This window comes from Lithobates pipiens, unplaced genomic scaffold (genome assembly GCF_037356315.1).
Source record: "Lithobates pipiens isolate NorthernLeopardFrog02 unplaced genomic scaffold, aLitPip1_a1.2 Scaffold_18, whole genome shotgun sequence".
Classification (NCBI taxonomy): Eukaryota; Metazoa; Chordata; class Amphibia; order Anura; family Ranidae; genus Lithobates; species Lithobates pipiens.
Window position 1 is genome coordinate 602,828,651 of NW_027507758.1, and position 23,071 is coordinate 602,851,721.

Below are 23,071 nucleotides of genomic sequence, written 5' to 3' on the forward strand. Positions count from 1 at the left end.
CATGGTGGATCCCAACGTGCCTTCCTGCAATGACGGCTCTAAATCCTCTAAAGCCCCATACACACACGATTGGTTTTTCTGCTGAGTTTTTCCTTCAGATTTACCAAAACCATATAATATGAGGTCAAACCTTAGGAGTTTCAATTTGTATACTATCAGGCAGGCCCTTGCACTACATGGTTTTGGTAAATCAGCAGAACATCTAATAGTGTGTATGGGGCATTAGAATGCCGGAGTGCATTCTTTCTCAAGCTCCCATCTCTACCGGAAGACACAAGGACATCCCGCGAGCATCACGGAAGCATCAGGGGCCAAGGCGTTCCATGGGCATATGGAAATGGATGTTACAAAGACCTGACTAGGGCAGACACTTTCATTCCAGTGATCCCTACCAATGGGGAACAATGGATTTTTAAAATGTCGTAGTGTCTTTCATGATAGCACTGTACTAGGCTTAATATTCACACTTTCTTCTTTCTTCTAAGCCCCTCGAGTGACCTGCGACCTCTGGAAGGAAAGCGGCGACGTGTCGGACAGTGGGAGCAGTACAACCAGCGGGCACTGGAGTGCGGAATGTGGCGCCTCTACGCCTTCCCCTCCTCACACCGAAGCCAGCCCCAAGTATACAAACGAGGCGTTCAGCACTTCCCATGTGGATGAAGGCTTCGAGACTGACCCTGATCCCTTCCTTCTGGACGAGCCTGCCCCACGCAAGAGAAAGGTATGGCATGGTTCCTCAGTTGGAGGGGAAAAAAGCAACAATGTTTAAAAATTGCTTGTATTTTTTTTTATTGGGTTAATCAGTTGTAGACACATTGGGGGCTATTTACGAAAGGTAAATTCACTTTGCACTGCAAGTGCACTTGGAAGTGCAGTCGCTCTAAATCTAAGGGGTAGATCTGAAATGAGTGGAAGCTCTGCTGATTTTCTCATCCAATTATGTGCAAGCTAAAATGCTGTTTATTTTCCTGCATGTCCCCCTCGGATCTACAGCGACTTTACTTCCAAGTGCACTTTCAGTGCAAAGTGGATTTGCCTTCAGTAAATAAACCCTTAAGTGTGCTACGCAAACCCAAAAAAACTTTGCTGGCAATTCACGGCTGTCAAAATGACAGCCGGGAGTTACTGTTGGGCTCCATTCACGCTTGATCCAAGCTTCTTTGGTCATTTTGCACTTTTTTTTTGTGCTTGTACATTGTGTCTGTACAGACATCTGAGGCTTGAGCTTTTTTTAATATTATTCTTGATGACCAATGGAAAGCTTGTTACTGGGGAGGGAAATGGGTAATGTGTGTTTTTTGTGCATATTTTTCAGACGCTCCAATTGGTATTTATTGGGACCAATAACTCTTGAAGCTTAAAAGAAGCTCATGTACATTTTCAAGCTAAAGCGCTTCAAGTGACACCACATAACGGGGTCAATGGAGAACCATGGGATCTTGGCTGTTAAGTGCATATGATCTGGTTCACACCAGAACGCAGTGCGGGAACGTTTCCCACACAGCGTTCAAATCCATTGTCCCTTGTGATCTGCATGTGGATGCTAAAGTACTGTTAATAGCACCCCAAACGTGGATCGGAAATGCAATACTTTTTGCGTGGTCCGGTGCGTTTTGTAGCTCATTCAAATAATTAGGGTTTAAAAATGCACTGCATGGGAATGCATGCCAACCCCCACCTTCCCAAACTGAATGAGGCCCAACCGCTGCGCCTGTCTATAAACACGTCATCTGTCACATTGTTTATAAACATTGATCAGACAGGAAATAGAGAGAGATACAAAGTAACATTGCTTATAAACATTGATCAGACAGGAGGATACAAAAGTTAAATGCAATGTTAAATAAGTAACAAAGCTTCCATCCGCAAGTGATATCTGTCAAAGCAACCTGACAAGTTATAAAAAAAAAAACTTTTTCTTTTAACTCCTAGTTTTCTATTTTTTGTATTTTTGTTGCATTAAAAAGAGAAAAATTTGTAAATAGTTTGCAATGCTTTGCCTAGAGGCGATTCAGTTTGCATTGTGTGCTATACAAGTATTTCATTTCATTCATTCATTTCATTCATTCAATGCTTTGTGCCAAATCTCTACAGTGTAATAGGGCAAATTGTAGCATAACATAACTTTTTTTGTTGTTTACGGCAACTAGAATTTCATATACACACACACACACACACACACACACACACACACACACACACACACACACACACACACACACAATGTGTATATATATATATATCTCTCTATCTCATAATCTTTCTCATCATATATATATATATTTATATATTCATAATCTCTCTCATCATATATATATATATATATATATATATATATATATATATATATATATATATATATATATATATATATATATATATATATATATATATATATATATATATATATATATATATATATATTTTTTTTTTTTTAATTATTAAATTTTTTGTGTCTGGGTTGCATAAAAAAAGTTTTGCTAGACAATGTCATAAAAAGCTTTGTTATTGTTATGTAATACTTTGTTATCTTAACTAATGACCTCATTCTACGTGAATAAACAGGCTCATAAAACATAAAAATAAAACCAAGATTTGCAAGAAACTTCAGCTGCCCATATGCTTCGTACTATGGCTCGTTTTTTTGACATGCACTTTTCACCGTAGGCCTTGCTGACTTGCCAATCGTGTATCTATTTGCGTTGCAGAACTCTGTGAAAATCATGTACAAGTGTCTGTGGCCAAACTGCGGGAAGCTTCTGCGCTCCATCGTTGGCATTAAGCGCCACGTGAAAACCCAGCACCTCGGGTAAGGCTTCTTGCTCCTAATTGGCTGTATAAATATTTTGGGAAGGCAGACTTGCACTGTGGCCTTGTAGCACTGGGGTCATGGAATCTCTTATAAATGCATTTCTTTTTTTATTGAAAAAAAATATTTTTTTTCCTTCCATGCATTTTAGGTAATTGGGTTGGTGTAACGCGGCAAATGCTTTTTTTTATTTATTTTTATTTCATTTTTTATTTTTTTCCCCCCAAAATTAACATTTAATTTACTAATTGAGAGTCTAAAAATAGATTCCCCTTTTACAGAGATGGCGCAGATTCCGACCAGCGTAAGAGAGAGGAGGATTTTTACTACACCGAGGTCCAGCTAAAAGAGGAAGCCGAAGCAGAGAGCACACCCAGGAGCCCAAGCACGGCCACCACTCCGCTCCTCATCCAGCCGGTGACACCCAAACCTGACACTCCGGCTCTGGAGGTGCCCGGCTTGGAGTCTCCTCTTCCAAGTGCGCTCAGTCAGTCGGCTCCGGGCTCCTTCTGGCACATCCAGGCCGATCATGCCTATCAGGTATCCCATCTCTCCTTGTATTCCTGTATATTGTTGGGCTTGCTGCCTGCTTTTTTTTTTTTTAAGCTTGTTCACTTCATTTTAATTGCAGGTGAAAAAAAAAAATGTGCTGTATCTTGAATGTGCTTTTATCAAAATGCATGCATGTTGCAAAGATTTTTAACAGTAAATGTAAAATACATAAAAAAAAAAAAAAAAAACTATAGTGACAATGCACCACACCTAAACTGCAAAGGGGTGAACCCAGCCTTTCAAGTGCAAATAAAGGCTGTTGTGTGTTCTTTTTTTATTTATTTATTTTTTGTTTTTATTTCTTGAGGTCGTGTCTCATTTCATCACAGCCCATAAATTAGAGATGAGCTTCCATCTGCAAAAGTCGGTCAAAGCAACCTGACGAGAAGAATTTTTTTTTTTTTAATTATTATAATTTTTATTAACCATTTGTTTAACCTAATAAGTCCTATGTAGCTCCTTTACCTTCACTATTATTTTCTATTTTCTTTTTATTTCTATTTTTCTAACCGCTCATATTTAGACTTTTTATTCATTTATTTTTTTTTTGTGTTGCCATAAAAAAAAACTTCCCATTTTAAACAGTTTTGCTTTATGCCAGAATCATTATTTTTTTGTGTTGTTTTTTATTTTTTTGGCTCAAAGGGGAGGTCAATTGGCCATTTAAAGGGTGTATGCAGGATTGTTGTGTTTTTTTGCGTTGTAGAGTTCTTTTTTATTTATTTTTTTGGTAGGTTTTTTTTTACTGGTGCTTTTTTGGATTTTTTTTTTTTCTTTTTGCTTTGCGGGTTCTTTTATAGTTTATTTTTGTTTTTGTAGCGTGTGTGGTGTTATGTGTTTTCTTTAATTTTATTTATGGTTGAGTTTTTAGGTCTATTCCCCAACTCAGGACAATGGGCAGAGCCATGCCACTTGATGCTTTGTTGCCCTATCAGCCAGATACTCATCCAGAACAGCTTGTGTATAGTGCAAGTATAGCCTAATATCATTGAGCCATTTATTCCAAATTGCGTACAGCGGTTTCAGATTTTTTTTCACGCATCATTAGTGCACTTAGTAGAAACTATGCCCTTTATGGTATGGCTTGGGACCCATTGAGACAATATAACCATACAGCTTGTGGTGTGAAAAATTTAATAAAGCAATGAAAAGCTTATGCTAATCCTAGGCCTGACTTGGTCCCGTCTCTCCATAACCTCTGTGGTTAGCTGGCATGGCTCATGCCACGTAAGGTCCAGCGGGAAGGGATAAGAGTTGGTGGAGTGCTTTGCCTAAACTATTGCTAGGTGGTAGGTTTGTGTGTATGTATGTATATGTGTGTGTGTGTGTATATATATGTATATATGTATATGTATATATATATATATATATATATATATATATATATATATATATATATTCATAATATTATTATAATAATAATAATAATATTATTATTATATTTTATTATTATATTTTATTATTATTATAATATAATAAAATATAATAATTTATTATTATTATAATTGACTATAAACTAGGAATCTGACTGGGGTAGTGTAATACTTTGCATATAACTGTTGTTTAATCTCCCCTTAGGCTTTGCCTTCCATCCAGATCCCGGTATCCCCTCATATCTTCACCAGTATAAGCTGGGCAGCCGCTCCCTCCGCTCTCCCCACCCTGTCTCCAGTGAGTAAAAGCCGACGTGCCTGAATAAAAAAAAATCCTATATTTCCATTAAAGCCAAAGTTAAATTTGCTTATATTTTGCCTTCCCTGGTTCCTCCATGTTCCTCCTCATCAATATGCTAACGAAATTTTATTAAGTAACTTTTTTTTCCCCCCATTTTATACTGTATTTGATGCTATCATTTGGTCTTTGTGCTCTCAAGATTATAATACAGAAAAAAAATGGATGAAACATCCGCTATTGAATAGTAATGAAACATAAAAAATGTCGGTCAGGGTGTTTAGGGGGAATAAGGGTAAAATTGCAGTAGCTATTCCCTGAACACATACTTTGTGTTGCATATTTTGTATTTGGTGGGCTATAGGGAACAGAGGAGATCGGGGTTAGGATAGGCAAGCCTAAAAACTTGTGGAAGCACAAGTTTTAAACCCCCTCAAAGTGTAAGGGATTATTGTTGGGGGTTTAGATGTAGGCCGGTTTCGATGGGACCAACCAGCAGCACCATGACTTAAGAGCCTGGTGGAATACCGGCAACCTGGAAGCGCGCACGTTCAAAACCGTACCAAAAGTGTGAGGCTGTCGAGGGAGCATTGGGCTAAATGTTTGAATGTAGGCAAACCTCTGTGGGGCAAGCCAGCAGCACCATGTCTTAAAGGCTTGCTCTGGTCAGATGCCATCAGGGTCACCCTCTCAAAGATCTCCCTCAGAATTTGCACCCATCCTGCGAGTTGAGGTGATTTCCAGTAACTAGAGAGATCCACTCTCTACACTTACAGGTGAAGGCAGTGATGGAGAATGATTACCTTAATTTTGGAGAGAGGTTCTGGCAACATGGACAAGAGGGCCATCTCGGGGGTATGGAGGTTAAATATCTGCAATGTTGTCCGATATGTGGTAATGGTTCCTTTTCAAAAGTTTGTATACCCTTTCATAATGTATATTGCCCTCTTTGGCATCAGTGATTGTGTATGAGACCTTTTACCTCCTAATTTGGTGAAGCTGCCTTTTTTTTGCCACAAGACCTTCAGGTCCTGTAAATTCTTTGTGGAGAGCCTAATCTGTGTTCATGCTAGACAACCATGGTGGCTCAATGATGTTAGTCATGGGATGTGATGGTATCCTCAGACCCTTCTTGCCAAGAGACCTTCTGGTCCTTAAAATTCTTTGCGGAGAGCCCAAATGTGGTGGTCATGCTAGACAACCAAGTTGGCTCATTGATGTTGAGGTCAGGTGAATGTAATGGCATCCTCAGAACCTTCTTGCTACTTTACCTACAGGTAAATTCTTTGTGTAGAGCCTAAATGTGCTTTTCAGGCTAGACGATCAAGGTGGCTCCATAGTGTTGAAGTGATTGTAACGGCTCGGTTTAAAAAAAAAAAAACATGCTATAGTTACCTGCTCTGTGCAGATAGTTTTACACAGAGGAGCCCAGATCCTCCTCTTCTGGGGGTCCCTCTTTGCTGCTCCTAGTCCCTCCTTCCTTTGAGTGCCCCTCAACCAGTAGCTTTTTACAGGCCGTCACCCAAGCTGAGTCATAGCTCCGTGTATCTATTCAGACATGGCGCCCTGGCCCCGCCCCTCTCTCCCCTGATTGGCTGACTGACTTTGACAGCCGCGGGAGCCAATAGCGCCGCTGCTCTGTCTCAGCCAATCAGGAGGAGTGTACTGGGTGGCTGAGGGGGTTGTGGATATTGCTGGAGAGAGGTCAGGTAGGTAATTGGGGGGTGCTGGGGAGGCTGCTACACACAGAAGGTTTTTTCTTAATGCATAGAATGCATTCAGATAAAAAAAACCTCTGCCTTTACAACTCCTTTCAGGTCAGGTGATTGGCCTTTTTTTTTTTTTCTGCTGCAGCCTTTGGAAAGTCCAATGGCGGCCATTGTGCAACTTCCAGGCAAATGAATGCCTGCACATTTTTTGAATCCTTTTGACAAAATTTCCTATACCACCTCCCTGCTTCACAGTATGGATGGTGTAGTTCTCTTCATAGGCCTTGTTGACGCCTCTGCAAACAGTGTTGGTACTATGTTGGGTTTTGTTCTCGGTACTCCAACCAGTTTTATTCTAGCTGTTTTTTTAGGCTTCATTAGGTACAGGGGGATGTCAATTTATGAGCACATCTGTTTAGTTTTTGGTGTTCCTTCTGAAGTTATTATCCATCTACCATTCGAGGAATGTTAGATGGATAACGAGGAAACGTTTGTAGGTTCACAAGTTTATTTTGCCTCTGCTTTTATCCTCAGATCCGAAGCCGGTCATTGAGTTTTAGTGAGCAACAGCAGCAGACACCATCCATAAAGTCGCATCTGATTGTGGCTTCACCCCCTCGGGCCACCAATGGGAGCAGGTGAGATCTTTAGACTTCTCAGTACATATCAGAATCTCTATGCATATGAAGGAGCTCCAGACCCTCCTGTAGCCACGAAGGGAGCTCCAGACCCTCCTGTAGCCACGAAGGGAGCTCCAGACCCTCCTGTAGCTCCATAGTCTTTAGAAATAAGCCACATTGACCCAAGTTACTCTTGACGCCTTGTTATTTTGCATGTTGAATATGTGAATTCAGATCTAGGAATTCTGTTTTGAGCCTACCTAATCCCTGACCTAGCATCAGAGTCCCTGGCTGACCCTTTTTCTTTAGTAGAGATTATCTAACCAAATTTCTAGACCTTTGGTCGTGGGAGAAGCACTATAAGCACTATAAGCAGCATTTTCTCCAGAAAAGGTGAATATTTCCTCCCTTCTGCCACCCTACGTTTCATACCAGAAACTTGCATGTGTACACATTAGCAGATCTCAAGGCGAGTACTATAGAATTTGCCATGAGTGATGGCTCTGTGTCTGCTGGGGCTGCTGACATCAAATCCAAGATGGCGGCACCAAGCAGCAGTCTTGGGGCTTTTGGATGTTTGTTTACACAAGGAAGGCTTGTTTAGGTAAATAACATGCATAAAATAAATTAAATGCACATATAATCTTATGGCGAGATTGTTATTGAAATGGTCTGGTGACCGAGTTTCTTACAACTGAAGAAAGGTCACAGGACATAATTTGTTATGGGGTTAAGGTTTTAGGTAGGGTTGCACCGATACTAGTATTGGTACCAAGCCTTTGCACGAGTATCTGTATTCGTGAAAATGCTCCACTGCCTGATCCGATACCTGTTCTATCAGGCCAGGCATCCTCAGCATAGTGGGGGGCGAGCAGCCTCACAGATCGGTGCAGTGGTGGGGGGGGAGGTACAAGTACCGATCTCCCTGTATAGCTTTCAATAAAGCATCTGACGGCTGCTTCTCATCTCCCTTCCCTTGGCTGTCAAATGCTTTACTGAAAGCTATATAGGAAGATCGGTGCTTGTACCCCCCCCACCGCTGCACCGATCATCCCAGACTGTCCCCACTATGTCCTCCCCTGGCTCCTGGGTCCCCAATCAGCTCCACGTGCTCCTTGTTCTGTGCGGGTCCCCCTCTAACTCCCCCTTGTGCTCCTCGCGCTCTCTCGGTCCCCCTCCTCCTCCTGTATGGAGAGCGGTGTCGTTTACAGGCTCCTTCCTTTTTCTGAATGCACAGTCAGTGATCACTGAGCATCGTAAACTGGGTTTACGATGTTTCAGTTTATGAATAAAGAGGAGCCGCTGTCTCCTGTCCATTCATTTTCAGTGCAGCTGAGGCTGCAGAGAAAGGGACTGGGGAATCTGTATCCTCATTCCTTTTCCCTGTCTCAAAGGAGAGATGTCAGGGGTCTGTTTTAGACTCCTGATATCTCACCGAAGCCCACCTACCCCCCCAACAGGGCTTATTAAAAAAAGAAGAAAATAAAAAGAATTATAACAAATATTTAAGGGTTAAATTGTAAAAAAAAAAAAAAAAAAAAAAAAACACAAAAAAAGTCCACCCCCCACTCCAAAAAAAACATTGTAAAAAGAATACAACAAAAATATATAAATTTGTAAAAAAATTAAAAAAACTACTGACACAGTCCACACCTCATGAGTGCACATCAGTGCTGCATATTGCTTCTACTGTCACACGGCATTAAAATTGTTTACGGTAATCGGTATCGGCGAGTGCTTGAAAAGTATCAGAACTTGTATTCAGTCTTAAAGTGGTATCTGTGCAACCCTAGGTTTAGGAGATTGCAGTACCAATATATACATTGATTTTATAGTGTAAGGTTGTTTGTTTTTTTGTTTTTTTTATAAAATATATATTTATAATTTTTATTTTTTTTTCTTTGTTTTAAATTCTCTTTTCTTTAAAGGAAGGTTCGCGGTGAAGCAAAGAAGTGCCGCAAGGTTTATGGGATCGAACACCGGGACCAGTGGTGCACCGCCTGCCGGTGGAAAAAGGCCTGTCAGAGGTTCCTGGACTGACAGGCCGAGCACACACATCTGCTTAGAGGTGGCAAAGCTTCAGCATCTAAAGGGCTCATGGAGTCCACATGAAGCATCTCTAAGAGAAGGGTGGTGACTAAAGACTGTTTTGACTTGTAAATTCCAAAAAAAAAACCTGTACAACATTGTATGTTTTTGCCAGATTTTTTTTTTTTAAAGCTTCCCATTTTGTTTTTTAAATAGACTGTAGGGGTCTCCTTCCCCCCCCCCCCCCCCCTCTTTTTATTCCCCTTTTTTGTTTTTTGTTTTTTTTTGCTAAATGGACGTGCAGGGACCAAAATGTCTGAACTTCTTTTAACAATCCCTTCTGTCACTACAGTTTTTTGTAAAGAAATATCAAGATACCCGTCCGCTTGTAATATAGTGTCCGTCTCACCCAATCTGCTTGTAAAATGTCCTGAACATGCTACAGTATTTGTGCTTTTGTTTATTTTATTTTTTTACAACTTTTTTTTTTATTTTTTTCCCTGATTCAGAAAAGTGCGCCATGATTAAGTCACCCCTGTGATGTCAGGGGTCATTTGAAAAGCTTTTTGGGTTGCAAATGAAAACTGTACGCCAGTCATATTGTAATTTTACATACTGGGTGCTGGGGGGGGGGGGGGGCTTGGTTTGTTTTAATTTTGGAGACAAATATTATATTTGTGGTGCTGTCCATTTGCTCAGAGAAACAAGAAGTGGGTGCGGCCATGAGATTTTATGATATGACATTTCTGTGACATATTAAAAAGCTGATCTTATTTTTGAAATGGCTTTTTTAGTTGTCTGTTTTCATGAAGGTGGCCCATGGCCCTCGTTGCCCTCAGCGGCCCATGGCCCTCGTTTGCCCTCAGCGGCCCATGGCCCTCGTTTGCCCTCAGCGGCCCATGGCCCTCGTTTGCCCTCAGCGGCCCATGGCCCTCGTTTGCCCTCAGCGGCCCATGGCCCTCGTTTGCCCTCAGCGGCCCATGGCCCTCATTGCCTTCACTCTTCTGTCACTGACTAGGCTCAGGCAAGACTGTTCAGGCATTTTCCTTTCACTTTGACCTTCCTGATAGTGACTTTAAAAGTAGCAAAGGGATAGACAGCCAGGCAACTAGCATTTTGACAGAGATGAGCAATTCAGGACCTGCATTTCTTTCAGTGCAGATCAGGTCCAGAGTAGTCAAAACCACCGATCAGTGTAATTCCATACCAAGGGGGTCCCAAAAACCTTAGTCGGCTATATATTGGTACCCTGTTTATCTTTTGAGAGGAGGGAAATCACCTATACATGCTCCATGCTTCATTGTTAATCATGTGACTCTGGGAATCTGTAGGAAATTAATTGAAACTGTTTTGTGTATGAAGGGCAAACAGGATTTCCATTAGGTTTTAACCTTCTAATTAATTGAGAAGAGAGTGCCAAGAGATTACCACATTAATTTTAAAATGAATGCTCCAGCTTTGGGGCGGGGCTTCGATGGATTGAACTGTGCCTGCTTTTATTTGCCTGCAACATGGCTGGGTGCGACAACCAGGAAAACCTCCTTTCATTATGACTGCACTATTTTAAAATCACTTTAAAAATACCAATGCGTTTCAGAGTTTCAAGAGCCGAACCTCACACCCAGGTTTTCCTTTAAATAAGAGATTCTTAAAGAAGAAGTCTTACCATAGTCCTCTTCAGTCCATCAAGGGATGGATTGCGTGTAGCACTTAGTCCTGTTATGATCTGTGTTGTAAATGTTGAGCAAGCATGGTAGACTGTGCTCCCCCTCCCTCCACCGCTGTTTGACCATGTTGCTCAGGTGCGTGCCTGAGACCAGCACAGTCTCACTACTTATGTGTGACTACCTGGAACACATACTCAAACTGACCACATGGGGCGGTAAAAACTGAACTTAACTCAAGCTTTGCAATAGGATCACCCACAAATTGGGCTTCTTAAGGGGTGGAGCTCACAAGCACTTATAGATATGATTTTATGGAGAATTGTTCTCAAGAGATAATTTATTTAAAGATGAATCAGTGACCAGCGGGCAAAATGTTTTTTCTTTTCCTCGTTGGCCCTGATGAAGCCATTTTGAACCCCAAAACATGTTGAATTTTCAAATGAACTTTCTGAAAACACCTGATCTCTGATGGGTCCTTAATATAGAACAATAAATATGGGGACCATATTATTCTCTTGGCGCTCTCCTCTCTGTTCACCAAAAGACTCCCAAGTGCCTATTCATGGCCATGATCCTCTAGAGTAGCTTTTTATGACGTGGTGTTTTTTTTTTTTTTTAACACCCAACTGAGATACCCATGTCAGTGCAGCACCCTACCACCTTGTCTCTCAAGTTTGATTTGTCACAGCCCCAGCAGATTTTGCTTTTGGCATGGGAAGGTCTCATAATTCCAAAGCCAGAAAGGACAGGTGGTACTTTGGACTTGGCCTACAGCAAAAGGGCCATTATCACTTAGGAATCTTCTATAAGTGTTGCTCTGTTTCACAGCAGCCACAAAGGGTGGCATTGGTCTGCACTTTCTAGCCATTTCCAGCTCCACTGGAATCCTCACACCATTCCTTCAACATAGCAGGTCTTCCAGGTATGGGGAAGTATGTTCCGTTATGTGACCGATCAGGCCCTGAATGGCCAATTTCCCAGCCCACACACTGGGCTTTCACAAGTGGGTAGATGGGGGTGGATCTCTGAGTGGGCAGATGACAACTTTTTTTTTTTTAATGGAAACCTGCACCCGGAGTAATACATAGGGGGTTGTTGGACTCTTATGGAAATGTTGGTTGTTCTAATGACCCAAGACCCCTCAAAGGCCCAAATGTCTCATGGTTCCAAAGCCAGAATCTACGGCAAAAAACTGACCATTTTCATTTAGGAATCTTCTACAAAATGGTGCTCTGTTTTACAGCAGCCACAAATGGTGGCATTACTGTTCTACTCTACCAGCTAATTTTGAGTCCACTGCCATGTCGTGGGCCCACCAATATGTACAAGAAATCTGTACTAGGTTCAGCAGGGTCCAGGATATGTTACCCTTTGAGGTGCTTCTTTTCCTTCATCCGGACGTGGGCTTGTTTGTGACTTTGTAGCAGGGCAAACGGGCGTTATTTTGGTTTTCTTCTATCATTTTGCATACTTGAGCTGCTTTTATGATCCTGGGGCAAGGACGAAGGCAGATACAGTCCAGCCACAAATATACATGAATGGTTCAGTTTTATTTCAAGAGATGGTGAGGATTTTTTTAAAGAAAAATTAAATAGTTTGGCAGATCATGGCACTTACCATGTGTGCTGTGTGTTTTCCTTTCTGAAGGTTGTCATTGCTTGGCAGTATGTATCTGAAAATCCTCTTCTCGGTTTCCATGTTTTGAGATTACAATGTCCTTCTGATTCTGCATGCACTAATGCAAACCCAAAGCCCATGACATCAAGATGCCCATCCCCAGTCCCCTTCAAAGACATTTGATTGACATTGGGCTTGCAGCTCAAATATTTTAGTCCAGAGGGAACCATGGAATAATTTTGGGATGTTGTGGCACCACTGCTAAAACCAATTCAATTAGGGCAGGTAGAAATACCTCTTTTTAAAGTGGTGGTCAAAACGCCCCCCTACAGACGTCCAAAAAGGTCATTGTTGTCATGCCACTGTCCATCAGATGGCATTGGCCATGAAACCATCAAATAAGAGATCAATCAGCCATGGCTCAATGACCACCTAACAACCTTCTGGTTCCACTGAACTTCGGTTGAGAATGGCTGCTCTATCATCTCTATGATAGCGCTCAACAAACCCCTAGCGACTTCTGGAGGAACCCTAAGCTTCCGCTGAGCTATGGTTGAGAATGGCTGCTCTATCTTTATGATGGAGCTTAATTAACCTATAGCAGCTTCTGAAGGGAACCCTAGTGTTTCACTGAACTTTGGTTGAGAATGGCTGCTCTAATCATCTGTGTTCTGTTTAGATGGACCAGGGGACAATGGGACATATGGTCCTGATGGAAGGCAATCTTGTGACCTTTCTTTCAGATGCTCACTCCCCAACTGAGCAATGCAGGATGAGCAGTTTCCAGTAGTACATAATATGCTTGAACAAATATTGGGAAAACAAAAATATTGGGCAAGGTTTTTCTTGGTAGATTTAAATATAGGAAACCAAAAAATGTGGAGGGTTTAATACTACTTTAAAATATTTAGATGTTGCTTAAGCCAGCCATTACTGGTTCTCCTTTGATGCGTTTATTTTTTTTATATATTTCTCCTTTAAACAAACATGATTTCTGGGAGTGCTGGACATCTCCTGACTGGAACCCCTCTAAGTAAATTGCCTTGTGCAAAAACTTTTTAACCAGCCATTGGAGGGCTGCCATCTGTTAGAGGGAGACTGTGTAGCTTATTTCACCATTCCTCCTGACAGTTCTTCCAGCTGTTGAGATAAAATAAACTACGGGATAGGCCAACTAGAGCTTGTACTTTGAGGTGGGAAATCACCATTCTTCCTACCTAATGGGTCAAAGGACAATCACTGCTATTGCCTATTAAGGCCTATTAAACTGGCTGTCCCTAGGTATATGTATAATTCAAGTTCAAAACTATTCTATACTATTAAAACCAGGTATAAAGGCTTTAAAGGGCTCTAGTTTACCTTTAGATTACAAAGTCTTCCTTTAAATCCTTTGTATTGTTGTGGTCATTGTGCAGTACCAGATTTGAGCAGCAGGTTGCACTCTAGTAGCAGCTCCCGCTAAGTGTGAAGGGGTTGCCAGATGAATAGAGGATTCTAGGTGTCCTGGAAACCTCCTCTGAACACTGTAGGGGATTTCGGGCCATCTGGCTACATGAGAATTCAGCCCACCAACGTTCATAACAGCAAAGACTGCTATATATATATATATATATATATATATATATATATATATATATATATATATATATATATATATATATATATATATATATAATTATAATTTATTTTTTTGTAAGGATGCTTAAGCCATGACAAGTGCACTTTAAATTTAAAATTACTTTGTAACGGAGCACAGAAAATTAAAGGAAATACAATGAAAAATATTGTGGTGTTTTCTTACAATTCTTGATCCCTGACTATTAGGGGGAACATTTTGAGTTTTGTCAATGAAGAGTTCTGACCTGTAACATGATCTGATCATGTGTTGCTTAATTGTATTGGCTAATCAATACTTTAGAGTGCCCTTTTTCCTGAGATATTCTCATATCTTGTATTGACCTTATATCTTGGCTAGGAGCACAGCCATTCTCCACCAGGGTTCCGTGAAACCCTAAAGTTCCTTCAGAAGTTGCTAGGTGTTCCTTGAGAACATCGGATGGTGCCTGCATAAATCTGGGACCATCGTCCCCTAGCAGAGCCAGTGCCATGGCACGAGTGCTATTTTCACCTCAATGCTGCATTCTTGACCCCCGCCCTTTGACCCCCAATGAAACTGTGAATTCTTTGCACTGATTACTATTTCCAGCCATTTTCCTCTTCCTGAATATGGGCACCTCTCACCAATTCATAAGTTGGGGTCCATTCATACGGCAAAATTAGTGCAGAGAAATGCACATGCTGTGGCTTGCTGTGTTCTGTTTAACATGCACGTTTCACTTCTTGGAACGTTCAAAGGATCTACAGCACGGCAGAGGAGCCAAACTTGTGCTGGCCTGCTCTTTCTTGACATGCATTAGCGTGTGCTGAAAAAGTAGGGCTTGCTTTATATTTTTTCCAACTCCAAACCAGTGCATATCAGTGCAGTGCATCAGTGTGAACTTCTTCCATTCACATACCTTAGTGCTAAATCATCTGGTGCGAATGGACCCATAAAAATGCCCTTCTCCCATTGACCAGTGATGGCGGGCACCTACTCTGCTGGCCTCCAGTGTCGGTGGATGCGTGCTCCATTGGCCACCAAAGTTGGTGGATGCCGGCACCGCTGGCTGCAAAGGTTGATGGACCTTGGTGTTCAGATGAAATGTGTAAGAAAGCATTTCTACACTATGGGGGGTTATTTACTAAAGGAAAATACACTTTGCACTACAAGTGCACTTGGAAGTAAAGTCGCTGTAGATCCAAGGGGGACATGCAAGGAAAATAAAAAACAGCATTTTAGCATGCATATGATTGGATGATAAAATCAGCAGAGCTTCCACTTGTTTCAGATCTACCCCTTAGATTTAGAGCGACTGCACTTACAAGTGCACTTGCAGTGCAAAGTGCATTTGCCTTTCGTAAATAACCCCCTATATCTATAACTTGCTGATCTTGCAAATGTCACAAGCTGTAGACCTATTTTTTTCTCAGGACCCAAGTTCTTTCAAAGGTTTCCCTGGAGTAAAACGGTCAAGAAAATCCACTGTAGCCTATTGTGTTAATTGTTTATTTTGGCGCAGACCTCTATTTTAACCACTTTATCCCTAGTGGCTGTGCCTCCTTCCAGGACTAGGGCAGTTTTCGGGCTTTGAAGGAGAAAGTCTTCCTTTTTAGATCTATAAAGTATTAGTGCCTCCTTACAATCCAATGTTTCCCACTGTTGTTGTCAGACTGACACCATGAAGTTCCAGAACTCATGCTTCTACATTGCGTTTAATGGCTGCAGTTGAAACCTGAGCTTTAGATGGGTGGGTTGCAGACGTTTGACTTCACAGAACCTCTCATTTGTTTTTGTGTTGAGACGCATTTGCCCCCACACTACAGTCATGCCGTTGGTTCCTTTCAGCCTAAAAAGTAAAAACTGTTTGGATGACGGGTGCACTTTAAGGAAAATGAACCTTGGCACACATGCAATGCTGATACAGGGTCTATTGTGTTGCGTTATTTTTTTATTTTATTTTTTTCATTTTGAGGAATGTATCTGTACATTGGCAATTGCGCTTTTCTTTTGTAGCTGGGCTTGTGAGCGTAAATAGGCCAGGCGGTTTAAGAAATGGCTCTGGGCCTGGAGTTGATATCAAATATCTGTGATTTGGATATGGGCCCCTTTTTCGCGCTGCTTTGTGTATGGTGCCGTCTCTGGTTTATACTGGAAAAATTACCCCATGTGTTTTTTGTTTTTAAGTAAATGTAGCAGTTTTGTGTTCTTTATAATGTTGCTGCTGATCTGGATAGATTGTGACTTAAGCTTTTTAAATGATATTTTTTTTTTTTCTTTTTATTAAATATTTGACTTTGACCTATAAATTGGGTATATTGTGAAGAAACCGCTTAGGCCACCAATAAATTATTCCCAAGACTCCCGCCTCCTTACTACCATAAGACAATTAAGGGGAATAATCCAAAACCAAAATGCACTGAATCAGTCTTCATTTTCCTGAAGATTTTAGTGGCGAGAGATCTCCACTATCATTTGTCTCCTCCTCTCTGATGATGCCCCAACAAAGATTTCATGCTCTCGTATCTGAGATGCACAATTCTCTTTATTTTTGTGGAGGCGTTTGGGTGAAACTATTGTTTGGCTTTGTAATGACAGTAGATGTTTGGAACACTAGGTGCATCATACGACCATTGGAGTCTGAGATGTGCACTGGATCACCAACCAACCAAACCAAAGTTGGTGGAAACCTGACCATCACACCTATGTGAGCTTTTTAGGCATCCCACTCGAAAACCCATGGACGTTCTTGCAGTGTCAGCCCTCATTTTGAGGTTTTTACAGCCTTGGCTCTTTTGGGAAGGCTTCTAAAAGGGTGTGCCTTTGGGAATTTGTGCCTATTCAGCCAAAAGAGCATTTATGAGGTCTGGTACTGATGTTGGATGTGAAGACCTGGCTCACAACTGGTGTTTCAATTCATCCGAAAGGTATTCAGTAAGGTTGAGGTCAGGTACCGACCTCAACCTTACTGAATCAGTTGGATGAGAAGACTTGGCTTAAAATTGGCTTTCCAATTCATCCCAAAGGTGTTCAGTACCTGACCTCAACCCTACAGAACACCTTTGGGATGAATTGGAAAGCCAATTTTAAGTCAAGTCTTCTCATCCAACTGATTCAGTAAGGTTGAGGTCGGTACCTGACCTCAACCTTACTGAATACCTTTCGGATGAATTGAAACACCAGTTGTGAGCCAGGTCTTCACATCCAACATCAGTACCTGACCTCAACCCTACAGATGTTGGGTGAGAAGACCTGTGTTCCAATTCATCCCAAAGGCATTCAGTAGGATTGAGGTCAGGTACTGATGTTGAATGAAAATACTCGCCTTACAATTCGCATCCCAATTCATCCCAAAGGTGTTTAGTAGGGTTGGATGAGAAGACCTGGTTATCAGCCTGTGTTCCACTTCATCCTAAAGGTATTCAAGTAGGGTTGAGGTCAGGTACTGATGTTGGATGAAAAGACTTGGCTTTCATATGGTGTTCCAGGTCGTCCTGAGGGTATCTAATAAGGCTGAGGTCCAGGCCACTCCAGTTCTTTCACATAAAACTCTAAGTGGCTTGCAATAGGTCCAATTCATCCCAAAGGTGTTCAGTAGGGTTGACATTGTAGGCCACTCAAGTTCCTCTACATTGAAACCTTATACAAATATTTGGAGGATGGCCTAAAGGTGTTCAATAGGGTTGATGTGAAGGCCACTCCAGTTTCTCCTCCATTAGGATGGTGGCCCACTTTCCTTCGGCCATATAGCAGGTGTGATGGTCAGATGTCCACAATCTTTGAGCCACATAGTAAGGAAGATGGCACGTGATTCACCAAAAAAAAGTAAAATATCTGTTTTTGCCAGCCCTTAATTGTGAACCTAACAAACCACTCAGATGACGGGTAAATTATTCCCAATAAAAGTAGTTTTAAGCACCTTCCCATAAGGCTTTTGATACTTTTCTTGTGTGTTTTTTTTTTATTTTTTTATTATATCCTTGAAAAAAGTTGCATAAAAAAATATATATAAAATATATATATTTTTTTCCTAATTATTGTGAGTGGGGATTTCTAAAGTAAGACACTAGTTCTACCAACACCAGCAGTTTGTATACAATGAATGGCATTTATACACGCATACCCAACCGTTTCAATGCAGTGGTGTTTTACGACTTGTTTTGGTTAGTTGGCTGGTGAGGCAAAACTGTCTTCCACTACTGGTGAGATTGGTCAGCTTTACAATCTCCCATGGTGGATGTTTGGGCAGCAAAGTGGGTGAATGTTAGTCGAATGTGCATGCTTTCTTAGAAATGGGCATATTTATCTAAAGGAAGAAAATTCTGGATGACCATCGCTTTCTCTGAAAGCAGTCACAGGATCATTTGCCAATCCCATATTTAACGTCTTGATGGTAAAAAACAAAACAAAAACCCCTTTGTGTCATTAGTAGTCTTAGACTAGAAAAGGCTAAGACCGATATAAGTCGGTGAATTTCCTGTTGTATAATTTCCTTTCCTGTCTAAGGTGTGATGTTACATTTTTCAAGTAAGGGTGGTAATATTTTATGGTGCTCCAAAATACAGAGGGATCAACGTTTTTGTAATTGCAATAATTGTAAAACCTTCTGTGCTAAACGTATAGAAAATTCAAATTTAGAGCTCAACTCAAGTCTTCAAACCGAAAATATTGACCTCTTGTCAGACGTTGGGTATTCTATAAATCTTGACTAGTGCAGAAACCATAATGCATCACTGGTTACCTCTCATTTTATGAACATGGCAAATGTAAATGAGCAAAAAAAAAACATGTTAACAGCATAAAATACATGGTAATTTTTTAAATTACTAATAAAAAACAAAACAAAAAACATGTATATATGGTGCTAACTGGGCTCTAAATGTCTAAACTGTTGATTTTTATAGAATACTCCTAGATTATATCAGGTCTGTTGGGATATTCTTGTCGGGAAATAGAATTTTCTTTTTTTTTTTTTTTTTTGAATGGGAGTTCAATTTCCCAGTTGAGGTTTCTGGAATGTTAAAAATTTGGATGTAAAACCCTAATTGTATTCCTTTTCTGGCAGCTACTTTATTTTTTTATTTTTTAATTTCCTATCCATTTATTTTTGACACAATCTTAATTTAAAAAAATAAAATATATAGTCTAATGCCAAACCGCATAAAACTGCTTTATAAATTGAATGTTGGGCTACATTTTGTATTAAAGTTGTTTGTGAGGTGTTTTTCCCTTTTTTATTGTTAAAAAAAAAAAAAAAAAAAAGACCTTTTAAAGAAGTTTGAAAAAAATGTGGTATTTTTTTAATGAGGCTAAAATGAAATATGGGTGTGGAACGAAAAAAATAAAAAGGTTCAGAAGTGTTTAATCAGACAAATCAGTTTTAGGTGGAATGAGCAGACAAAGGCTCTCGAGGTTAGAATTTTTCTTTGTAATTTTTGTAAATAGTGCTTTTTTTCCCCCCCAATGGGAGCTTGGCTTTTAACCTATTTGTCACTATAGAGCAGGGGTAGGCAACCTTGGCCCCTATAACTGTGGTGACTACAAGTCCCATGAGACATTGCAAGACCCTGACGAGCATAGGAGGCATGACTCCTAGAGGCATTATGAGATTTGTAGTTTCACCACTGCTGGAGGGCCGACATTGCCTACCCCTGCTCTAGAGCGTTGTAGAAACTTGCTTCTTATTTTGTCATTAATATGAAAAGAAAATGCTACATTTTTCAAAAATGTTTTTGGGAGATCCTTCTCTTTTTATTTTTTAAGGATTTGTGGTGTGAATTTTTGAAATTTTTCCTTTTAAAACTGAGTTAAAAAAATTCAGCTGTAGATAAAAAGTCCTTTTTTGCGTTCATTATTTACAACACCCAAATATATATAGCAAAGCCATTAATGTTTTCGCTCGGATTTTCATTTTTTAGCACTTTGCACTCTTGGTAAACTTTTCCTGAACTTTCCATGCAGTAAGTTGTCCAGCTCTAAGATTTGAAAAATTTAAAACTGATTTATTTTTTTAGCGGAACTTCAGAAAGTTGTTGTGAAAACCTATCCCTGCTTTAGCAGGCAGCCCTGATTGGAGGGAACTGAATGCCACGCCTTAAATGGGCTTGGCTTAGCAAAAATGGGCTTTAGTTTTTGTACAGAGATGGGGAATTCAGGGCAGAATTACTGCAGGCTTAGGTACTGTTTTTGGATTTTTAGAATTTTTTAAAATGTTGGAATGTATTGATATGAAACAGACCTTGGAAGTCTGGATGTACTAGGAAGACTGTGTTCTATTAATTGGTAAAGGAAAATAAAATGCAAAAATCACAGGTTTCTTTTGAGCCCTATCAGCATTTTGTTTCATCAAATTGTATCTAAACCACAAATAAAAAATAAAATATAAATTAAAAATAGTTGCTGCTTGCCAGTCTTTGCATTGGGTGGCTGTATTTGTTCTTATTTTTTTTGTATTTTTTTTTACCATTTTAATCCTGTTAACTTCTTGTCCTAGGGTGACAACACTCATTGACTGTCCTGTGGAGGGATCTATGGTTGTCACTTTTGGTTGCTCCCCAGATTTGGGACTACAAACACGCCTTCCTCCCCATCATTACATTGGGAGTGTTGTCGTTTATAGAAGATAAAGGAAGATGACGTTGTTTGTGATTTATTTTTAATTCACAAGGTTACGCCATTTCTGCATCAACAGGACATTTTATACTAGATCCAAATAATCAAAGAATACATTTTGGACTTTTGAGATGCTTTGAGAATACACAAACCAGTATATCATTTTTTTTGTTTTGTTTTTTAAGTGTTTTATTGATTCAGCTTAAAAGTTTGATATAAGCAAATTAAAATTAATAAATATATCAATATTAAAGCATTCTTACATCTACAAATAGTGATTATTTAACTGGCTGAGATAACCTAAACAAACTAACTTAACAGTTAACTAGCTTAATTTAAATTGGTTAACTTTTTAAATAAATTTTTTTGTGTTTTTATTAATAGTTTAAAAGCATTATATAAGCAAATAAAAATAATATACATAATTTATACAGCATTCTCACTTCTACACATAGTGACTTTGTTAACTCATTTAATATAAATGAGTTAACTTTTAATTTAATATTTTATTAACACAGGTTAAAAGTGATATAAGCAAATGAAAATGAATTAACAAATCAACAATACAGGATTCTTACATCAACACATAGTGAGTGACTGTAAGTGGTTGGATTATTCTAAACGAACTATTGAGCTTAATTAACAGTTAACTTTAAGTTTTAAATGAGTTAACTTTAATTTAAATTCACGTTTTATTAATATCCTTTAAAAGCGTGATATAAGCAAATAAAAATTAATAAACATATAATATATATAATCTCACTTCTACATATAGGGACTAGGTAAGTGGTTGAATCAACCTCTATTACTGTGGATATTATTCTTTTATGTATAGTTTGTTCGTTTTTAGTTTTGCTTAAATAATTTTAATCCTCACTGTATCTCGAGGTCGTGAGCACTTATAATCCAAAAATGTGTGTGTGTGTTTTTTTTTTTTTTTTTTTTAATATGCTGTTGCCAATGCTATGTTGCTTTATATCAAGTATTTAATCCCGTTTTTATCATTTAAAATGCCAAAAAAAATATATATATACTGGTTTGTGTAATCTCATGGCACCATGAAAGTCCCAATTATTATTATTTTTTATTTTTTTTTTTAACAAGAAAGAAGTCCCAATTATTTAATTCTATATATGCAGAAAATGTTCTTAGCCTGAAAAAAGAAAACAAATGCATCTACCATATCGAAGGACTGGCGAACCGCAATTTATCAAGTTTTTGTTCTTGGGTTTAAATCTTTTAAATATCCCAGAACGCTTTCACAAATTGCAGCAGGGACCGTTCTGCTCTTGCAGCATACAAATTCTGGTTTGAGACTGCTAATCCTAATTCATATTGTATATAACCAATACATCTGCCGATCCCTTTTTTATTTTTTTACAGCTAGTCATTTATTTGGCAAAGGAAGACTTCAAGGTTTCCTAAATCTCTGGTCTTTTTTTTTCTTTTGTTCTTCAGTACAAGCTAATTTCAAACACTAACTGTGTACAAAAAATAATGGTCATTCTGTTTTTTTTTGTTTTTGTTTTTTTCTTGCAGAATAACACAAAGAAGGCAATTGTTAATTTGTAAAATGATTATGTTGTATATTGTGCATGTTCGTAACATTGACTTTTTATTATTTCCCTTTTACTGTTCTGCTGGTTTTTAAGCTGTCTTCCAAGTATTATTTCTATTGTAATACAAGAAACAAATGTGAACTCCTATGTTTATACAGCTGCGATATGAAATATATTTTATAAATAATAAAATTGTGTCGCTGCTTTTTTTTTTTTTTCTTCTTGTTTTATAAAACTGGCCTTGTGGGGAAATGGTAGTAAACAAGTCGCCACGCTCTACCCGGGTGTGAATTGGATAGGTGAAGAGGATTGGTGCTACAGTTGGGGTTCCAGTAAGCCTGACACATAAATCCTGTAAAGTAAGCGGACATACACGAGCCGGTTCTCGGCTTTTCTTTCCTCATGCTGATAGAGAAATAGAGGGACGATAACCGGCTTGTGTTAAAGGGACATCTACACTGCTTGTTATTGCAATCCTGACACTGATTATCAGAACAGTGCCCACCAGTGCTGCCAATTAGTGCATCCTCATCAGTGCCCATTGGCGCTGCCTCATCAGTGTCCATTAGTACAGCCTCATCGGTGCATCCTCATCAGTGCCCATTAGTACAACCTCATCATTGCATCCTC

At 39.5% G+C, this 23,071-nt stretch overlaps 1 protein-coding gene across 2 annotated transcripts in view; it reads left to right on the forward strand.

Annotated features, from left to right (window-relative positions):
- ZNF395 (zinc finger protein 395) overlaps nucleotides 1-22,049 on the forward strand; it is a 52,129-nt gene extending 30,080 nt beyond the window's left edge. For both annotated transcript variants that reach the window (XM_077489253.1, XM_077489254.1), the window contains 6 exons: nucleotides 486-721; nucleotides 2,709-2,809; nucleotides 3,091-3,349; nucleotides 4,940-5,032; nucleotides 7,276-7,379; nucleotides 9,290-22,049. In XM_077489253.1, coding sequence (XP_077345379.1) covers nucleotides 486-721; nucleotides 2,709-2,809; nucleotides 3,091-3,349; nucleotides 4,940-5,032; nucleotides 7,276-7,379; nucleotides 9,290-9,401 — 905 coding nt within the window. In that variant the 3' untranslated portion in view covers nucleotides 9,402-22,049. The remainder of the gene's footprint in view (nucleotides 1-485; nucleotides 722-2,708; nucleotides 2,810-3,090; nucleotides 3,350-4,939; nucleotides 5,033-7,275; nucleotides 7,380-9,289) is intronic.
- The last annotated feature ends 1,022 nt before the right edge of the window (nucleotides 22,050-23,071 follow it).